We start from the raw sequence: 8883 nt of genomic DNA on the forward strand, positions 1-8883 counted from the left end.
CAGAGCCGCATATATCGCACGCGTACGGTTCTCTCTCCGTGTGCGTCTGGCGCGCGTGTCTCTTGAGACTCGGCCGGCTGCGAACACCGTGTACTCACATACATCGCACGCGTACGTTTCTCTCCGTGTGCGTTCGCATGTGAGTCTTCAGGCTTCTGTAGTGGGCGCAAGTCCTGTACCCGCACGCGTCACACGCGTAAGGTTTCTCGCCCGTGTGCGTGAGAAAGTGCTTCTTGAGGTTCCTGGAGCAGGTGTAGGCGGAGCGCGTATGTCGCACGTGTACGGTTTTTCTCCCGCTGTGCGTGGCGCGCGTGGCTCTGGAGATTCGCCAGCCGAGAACTCCTGTACTCGCACACGTCAACACGCATACGGTTTCTGGGCGCGTGTGCGTGAGAAAGTGCTTCTTGAAGTCGCTGGAGGTAGTGTAGGCGGAGCCGCATATGTCGCGCGCGTACGGTTTCTCTCCCGTGTGCGTGCGCGCGTGGATCTGGAGACTCGCCAGCTGAGAACTCCTGTACTCGCATACATCGCACGCGTACGGTTTCTCTCCCGTGTGCGTGCGCACGTGCTCCTTCAACTGCTGACTCTGGGAGCATCGGTACCCGCACGTGTCACACACGTACGGTTTCAGAGAAGAAGAGGCAGAAGGTTCCATCGAGCGGGCGGTGATCGAGATCACTCACTTTCCTCCTCGATGCAGTTTCCTCTCTTACTTTCCTCCCTGATGCAAGTTCCTCTCTCGGTCGTCCTGCGGACAGAAAATATAGACCCCGGATAACTTCCCCTGCCTCATAAAGAGATGAAGTCAGATTCATTTGCTATGGGCATAACCTCAACCTAACCCCGCCCACTTTCGTTCTCAACAGATCTAAACGAATTAGGCAATTTCTCATTCTGCTTGAAAAATAATTAAACTAGTAGAAATCCGTGGATCTGTGGGAAAATTCTCATGTATGTATAGGCAATTGTTGTTGGAAGAGAGGCATCCGTAAAAACACTGCTACGTAATAACGCTAAACAAATCCGACAATAAAACACACACGAAACACATACAGACTGGTAGTGATGTCCCGGTGATCGATTATAATCGAAAGTCAATGTATTATTATGCAAAATAATAATCGATTATCAAAAAAATTGTTTTATTTTTTTCAATTTAATGAAATTTGCACAAATTCACGAAATGACACGTATTTCATTTTGTGTATTTATTTTGGTTTACTTTACAGCTTCGAGACAGTAAATCTAAGCTATACAAAACATAAGCATTTACAATAGTGTTTACATAGTTTTAAATATTGTAGGCTATTATAAACAAGAGCCGCAGAGCGTCTGGGCTCATCTGAGGTCTGTTGCTTACAGTTATAAACGTAACATTTAAGTGTGCGTAGTGACACTTTTGTTAGGCGCAGATATGCCAATACGCCAGTTGCGTACACATCATTTCAGTAACCTTCTGCATTCGCCATACCTCCCAAATCCCATTGGTTGATACAAATCGCGTGCCTGAAACTCCTGTTTTATGGTGCATTGTGACCCTAACCTTAACCCTAACCCTATTTTTTTTTTAATTAATTGTTGTAAAAATTATTTGTTGTTATAAAATTGTGGTAAATAAATCACGTAAATATTTTCCTTAATTGGAAAGAAATAGTTAAATGGATAAAGATAGAAAAATACAGAAAACAGGTAAATAATTAAAAAATCTGATGGGATTCGATCCAGGACCTTTGAGCCGTAATCCTGTGCTGTAGCCGTTTGGCTATCGAAGAATATTGGGTTTCCAGATTATGGATGTGCTATGAATATCAGAACACTGTACTCATTGAGGCAGTTCAGGAATCCATGTTTAACCCTCCTCTTGAGGGTCAAAAGGTTATCAGACACTTACTCTTCACACGTCAGTGAAAGCACATTTCATCGTCCTTTCAATTAAAGCCATAAAAATGGTAGGTCACCACCGCTGAAACAAAAAAGTTTTCAATCGCTACGTCAGACCATGTCCTCAGAAAATGTCTAAAAATCTGCCCTGTGCCCCATTGACCTTTGACCTGTGACCTCCAATTTCGGCAGTGATGGCTTTTCTACCATGATGCTATACACCGACTATCAAGAGCCTAGTCGACAGCCGTTTTAGATTGGTGCGCAATTCTGCTTTCCTCCTATACCTTAAGTTAAGGAGGAATGTTCCCCCTTCTTTTAGACCTTTTGACCTTTGACATTTGACCCCAGCTTCGACATCCCGACTCGTTTTCGGATCCCCCCCCTACGTCCCGGCTTTCGAATCCGTACGTCGAGCCGTTTAGATTTGTGCCCAACTGTTGACGGACGGAGCACGCCGGACGCACGCTCATGCGATTCTACAAGCTGCATCTGACTACGTCAGATGAGCTAAAAAATACTGTAATGTATGATACAATCGACCTCGCCTAAGTCGAAATCCAACAGATGGAGGAAAAGCTTCGACTTATGCGGATTTCCACTTCTGTGGAAGTCAAATTTTTTTCGAACTTAAAGTAACTGCCATGGTTCTAGTGCATCGTTGTGGTCGCGTGTACAATGTATTTGTGTTGTCTGTCTTGAGCTTTATTTTTAAGGGGCGCGATTCGCGCTCGCGCTCCACCGCGCACCACATAAATTGTGCCATGGTGCGCGCATCATCGCGCTCATAAAAAGTGGTTGAAATCGCGCACCAAATGTCTGTGATTATGTTGAAATAGCGCTCCATTTTACAGGGGATGAGAATCTTCCGCGGATCCGCGGAAATCGCGGATTTCACAGTCTCAGGGTCGATTTTGTGTAAAGCGTCTAAATCCGTTGAAGAGAAATTTTAGGGGGTTAGAAATGTACAAATTTTCATTTTACAGTCCAACAGCCTACTAACAGTACCTTTATTTAATACCATTGTAATATTAGTTTCGCTTTACAATATAGACACGGCCTTAGTTCACTGTTTTGAGATTGTCAGACGTTGGCCAGTGTGTGCGTTTATTTGACGCTGCAAGGTGTGTGTGGTTGTGTATGCGCGCGTGCTACGCAGGCCGTATATATAGTACGCGATCGATCGATCGTGTACATCAAAAGCCGCCGCGTCACGCGTGTCTTGAGGCTAGTTTTCCCTGTCCACAGAGTTGCAATGGATCGCGAGCCCTGACTGGAGTATCTATTCTAGCCCAACGCATTGTTTCAGTAGCACATGAGAATTGCAGTTTCATACACCTCTCGTCGATCTTAAAACATGGCAGACCTTTTAGGCGTGTGATTTTTAGTGGAGCTCTCCATCATGCTCTTTAAGGGTGTGATTTTTTAATGGGCTCTCCATCATGCCTCTTAAGGTGTGATTATGGAGCGTGAAAAGTCCCCTCATGGTGTTCTAGGGGGAGTCATTAGTAGTCCTCTTGTACTTTTCAAATCTGAAAGCCTCAGTTTTCGCCTGTGTGAATGCGCTTGTGTTCCTTGAGTTGAGTCATACTAGAGCATCTATAATCACACGTATTCACACACATAGGGTTTCTCTCCTGTGTGAGTCGCAATGTGTGTCTTAAAGATTGGATAGTTGAGCGCACCTGTAGTCACATGTGTCACATGCATAAGGCTTTTCGCCTGTGTGAATGCGCTTGGGTTCCTTGAGGTGAGCCATACTAGAGGATCTATAATCACACGTATCACATGCAAAGGGTTTCTCTCCTGTGTGAGTTCCTTGTGTGTCTTAAGATTGGATAGTTGAACGCACCTGTAGTCACATGTGTCACATGCATAAGGCTTTTCGCCTGTATGCCTGCGCTTGTGTCTCTTGAGATTATTGGATGACGTACATTTGTACTCGCTTTGTCACATGCATAGGGCTTTTCTCCTGAGTGAGTTCGAAAGTGCACCTTCATATGACTCAAGTGAGAATATGAATATGAACAAATGTCACACACGTAGGGTTTCTCTCCTGTATGAGTGCGTTTGTTAGCTTGAGTTTAGCCACTTCAGAGCATCTGTAGTCACACGTATCACCTGCCTATGGGCTTCTCTCCTGTGTTGAGTCGTATGTGTGTCTTAAGACTGGATAGGTGACGGACTGTAGTCACATGTATCACACGCAGTAGGCGTCTCTCCTGTGTGAATTCGCTTGTGTGTCTTAAGATTGGATAGTTGAGTGCACCTGTAGTCACATGTGTCACACTTGTAGGGTTTCACTCCTGGGTGAGTTCGCTTGTGTGCCTGAAGAGCAGAGGATGACGTACATTTGTACTCGCATTTGTCACATGCATAGGGCTTTTCACCCAAGTGAGTTCGAAAGTGCTCCTTCAGACGACTCAAGTGAGAATATGAATATGAACAAATATCACACACATACGGTTTCTCGCCTGCATGAGTGCGTTTGTGTCGCTTGAGGCAAGACATTTGAAAGCAGCTATAATCACACGTATCACACGCATAGGGTTTCTCTCTCGTGTGAGAACGCATGTGTGTCTTAAGACTGGATAGCTGAGCGCACCTGTAGTCACATGTGTCACATGCATATGGCTTTTCGCCTGTGTGAGTTTGAAAGTGCACTTTCATACAACTTAATTTAGAACATGAATATAAACAAATATCACACGCATAGGGTGTCTCTCCTGTGTGAATGAGCATGTGGGTCTGCAGATGCTTCTCTAGTGCGAATCTGTGTCCACATGTATCACACGCGTATGGTTTCTCTCCTCCTGCAGACAGCACATCTAAGTGGGAAGACTCCATCACACGGGTGGGAGGCTAAGCAGTTTCTTCCCCCACGCAGGTTCTCCCGTCTGTCGTTCGACTTCCTGCGGGGAAAAAAATCAACATCAATCACCAACTTCCTTCAGCTTCAGACATTCTTACTGTGAACACGGTTGTCTATATCAATACGATGGAGATTTGCTATGATTTGGACCATCTCCTAAGAATATTAGTTCATTAATCCACATGAGCACGCCAACATCAACTGCCCACCTATGCAAGCTGACATTTCCTACAAGTATTATGGTGATAATCGACCTCAGTCGTTGGGCACCGTGACACCTATGTCCTATTGGAGTCCCGCTGGCACTGATGGGGTTTTGGGGGAAATATGGCCTTGAATTTCGTTTAGGAATATGCTATAAAACTAGAAATGGCAGTTGTCGCCAACTACATGTATCCCCCGTGATCTAGTATGAATGAAATATCTCCGTAAGGATGTACAAGTTAGGTAAAGTGAAATAAGTCACAAAGACAAAGGTTTGTTACACAGCTCATCTGCCTCAGATGTGTAAGTATACCAAGTCTGGTTGCGCTACGTCAATTAAGGGCCGAGTTATAAAGTGGAAAAAAACAAAACAATTTCAAGGTCAAGGTCAAATAAAGGTTGCAGTGACCTGGTTTGGTATGCGACACACCTTCCCCCAAAGATGTGCAAGTATACAAAGTTTGCTCGCGCTAGGTCAATTAGGGGGCCGAGTTATAGAACGGAAGGAAAATATGATCAAGGTCAACGTCAAGGTCAAATAAAGGTCGCAGTGACCTGGTTTTGGTATGCGACACACCTTCTCCCCAAGGTGTGTAAGTATACCAAGTTTTGTCATGCTAGGTCAATTAAGGGTGGAGTTATAGAGTGGAAGGGAAAGTCCCTGCGGCAGCGGTGGCTGGACAGACATGAAACCATAGTATCCCCGCCGACTTCATCGCGGGGGATACAGTAACGCATTTTCATGGATTCTAGGTGCCAATAAACTGCTACAGAACATTTTATTTCATACGTGATCTTGTAAATACGAAAACAAAATATGTCATATTTCAATTAGTGTTTTGAAACAGATGTACGATTAACATGTAACATTGTTTAAATAAACGTTGTTAAAATTATCGCCCATCAACATTTACAAGGGACCGTGGCAACGTACAGTCTTCGTCAGTAATTGTAAAATCAGTGAATATCAGATACAGAGAGCAAATTAAATTTTTGATGTCGTTGTTGACGATATGACCGCATTGCAGAGCTATCAATTGTATTAACTTTGCCTTCTTCTTCGGCACAGTTCCTTCGAAGTTGTGAAACTATATTTCCACAACGGGTGAGGCCATTTGTATTGTCGTGCGCGCCATCTAACGAGCGCTATAATAAACAATTCGAACGGCGCATTAGCGGGGACGTCATAGATAGAAGATATAACAAGATATAACAGTTTTATTTATCGCTTTTAATATTCATAGATATATAACCCATATGATATTATATTTCTTATCCCATTGCAGTTATCCAAACTCTGATAAGAGGTCTCCTATTTTGATGACTGCATTGCCAACAATTAAGTGTGCTTATCATACTTCTATCCACAGGCACTTGAGGCGTCTCAATAACAAAAATAATGCTAAATAAACACGAAATGTATTTACTACCAAAGTCTTAATGTTTCTCTCCTCTCTTTCGCCTATTATTGCCGATAATTTCCTGTAAATGCCGTTAAAATGCTCCTCTGCAACACATGAGAACACCGCACGCACGCCGCTGTGCACAAACAACAAGAAGTTAAAGAACTGACTAATTGACTTATTGAGAAAGTTTATAAAAATTAAAAACGCATACATTTAATTTTAAATATTACTCGAAAAATTACAAGATATCAAAGAAAGTGAAATTTGCACGATTGGGGAGCAAATAGCGCGTAGACTCATTAAATAAACTTCTTCGGCCTTCCACAGGGTGCAAATTAAGACTGAAACAGTAGCCATTGATGGTGTAGAATATGATAGTATTATATTATTATGCTTATTGCAAAAGAATATTACATCACTACAGATTATTCTTATTAGATGTACACATTGATTTATGAGATTTTGAAGACAGCAATAATAAGCAAACTGGGCGCTGCCATGGCACCGTGCGACTTGTGCTGCTCCCTGGCAAAGTTACGCTTTGGCAATTTTATATTTGTGCAGAACACAGCAAGAGGGCGCTGTCGACAGTACCACGCAGCAGCGCGACCGCCAGGAGATGCCACTACCTACAAATGCGACGAACTGATGCGGATCGGAAAACAAAACAAAATAGAACCAAACTCGACCGGCATAGAGAGTGCTAGAGCAGCTGGGAAAACTGTTACAGGGGCTGGGGTTGAATGACATCCACAACTACACTCACGTTCTCACTGGTAAGCAGGAGTAGAGAGGAAGGGAGGGAGTGCGGGAGCGAGGAAGGGAGGGAGAGAGGGAGAGAGAGAGAGACAGAGGGAGAGGGAGAGAGAGAGAGGAGAGGGAGAGGAGGAGAGGAAAGGGAGAGCTGTTAGAGGGGCTGGTGGTGAATGACATCCACCACTACACTCCCGTGCTCACTGGTAAGCAGGAGTAGAGAGGAAGGGAGTGAGCGCGGAAGGGAGGAACGGAGGAAGGGAGGGAAGGAGGGAGAGCGAGAGAGGGAGAGGAGAGGAAAAGGAGGGGGAGAACTGTTTGAGGGGCTTCCAGGATTTTCTCTCTTGTATGAGCATGAACGTCTCTGGCGTCTACTGGAGAGAGTGCATCCGTAATCCGTATCCACATGTTTAACGTCTGACGAATTAGCTGTTTAACCCAAAGACCCGTCCATCACATCACTCCCGATTGCTTGTACATGAGCTTTCTTCAGTGCGACTGCGTGCGCTTGTGTTTCGAGAGCTCGCTCGAGGATACGAACCTGAAAGATCAAATATCACACGCCTAAGGTTTCTCGCCCGTGTGCGTGAGAAAGTGCTTCTTGAGGGTCCTGGAGCAGGTGTAGGCAGAGCCGCATATATCGCACGCGTACGGTTTCTCTCCCGTGTGCGTGCGCGCGTGTCTCTTGAGACTCGCCGGCTGCGAACACCTGTACTCACATACATCGCACGCGTACGGTTTCTCTCTCGTGTGCGTTCGCATGTGAGTCTTCAGGCTTCTGTAGTGGGCGCAAGTCCTGTACCCGCACGCGTCACACGCGTAAGGTTTCTCGCCCGTGTGCGTGAGAAAGTGCTTCTTGAGGTTCCTGGAGCAGGTGTAGGCGGAGCCGCGTATGTCGCACGTGTACGGTTTTTCTCCCGCGTGCGTGCGCGCGTGGCTCTGGAGATTCGCCAGCCGAGAACTCCTGTACTCGCACACGTCACACGCATACGGTTTCTGGCGCGTGTGCGTGAGAAAGTGCTTCTTGAAGTCGCTGGAGGTAGTGTAGGCGGAGCCGCATATGTCGCGCGCGTACGGTTTCTCTCCCGTGTGCGTGCGCGCGTGGATCTGGAGACTCGCCAGCTGAGAACTCCTGCTAACTTCGCATACATCGCACGCGTACGGTTTTCTCCCGTGTCGCGTGCGCACGTGCTCCTTCAACTGCTGACTCTGGGAGCATCGGTACCCGCACGTGTCACACACGTACGGTTTCAGAGAAGGAAGAGGAGAAGGTTCCATCGAGCGGGCGGTGATCGAGATCACTCACTTTCCTCCTCGATGCAGTTTCCTCTCTTACTTTCCTCCCTGATGCAAGTTCCTCTCTCGGTCGTCCTGCGGACAGAAATATATGACCCCGGATAACTTCCCCTGCCTCATAAAGAGATGAAGTCAGATTCATTTGCTATGGGCATAACCTCAACCTAACCCCCGCCCACTTCGTTCTCAACAGATCTAAACGAATTAGGCAATTTCTCATTCTGCTTGAAAAAATAATTAAACTAGTAGAAATCCGTGGATCTGTGGAAAATTCTCATGTATGTATAGGCAATTGTTGTTGGAAGAGAGGCATCCGTAAAAACACTGCTACGTAATAACGCTAAACAAATCCGACAATAAAACACACACGAAACACATACAGACTGGTAGTGATGTCCCGGTGATCGATTATAATCGAAAGTCAATGTATTATTATGCAAAATAATAATCGATTATCAAAAAAAATTGTTA

General features: G+C 45.4%; 1 protein-coding gene across 1 annotated transcript; it reads right to left on the bottom strand.

Annotated features, from left to right (window-relative positions):
- Positions 1-128: 128 nt before the first annotated feature.
- LOC106812540 (zinc finger protein 569-like) lies at positions 129-7851 on the bottom strand (the record flags this gene model as incomplete). Its single annotated transcript, XM_014816435.1, has 6 exons — positions 129-220; positions 306-641; positions 3567-3650; positions 4151-4209; positions 4438-4523; positions 7695-7851. Coding segments are annotated over 6 exons (795 nt in total), but the record flags the coding sequence as incomplete, so codon positions are not given.
- Positions 7852-8883: the final 1032 nt, after the last annotated feature.

This window comes from Priapulus caudatus, unplaced genomic scaffold (assembly GCF_000485595.1).
Source record: "Priapulus caudatus unplaced genomic scaffold, Priapulus_caudatus-5.0.1 Scaffold659, whole genome shotgun sequence".
Lineage (NCBI taxonomy): Eukaryota > Metazoa > Priapulida > Priapulimorpha > Priapulimorphida > Priapulidae > Priapulus > Priapulus caudatus.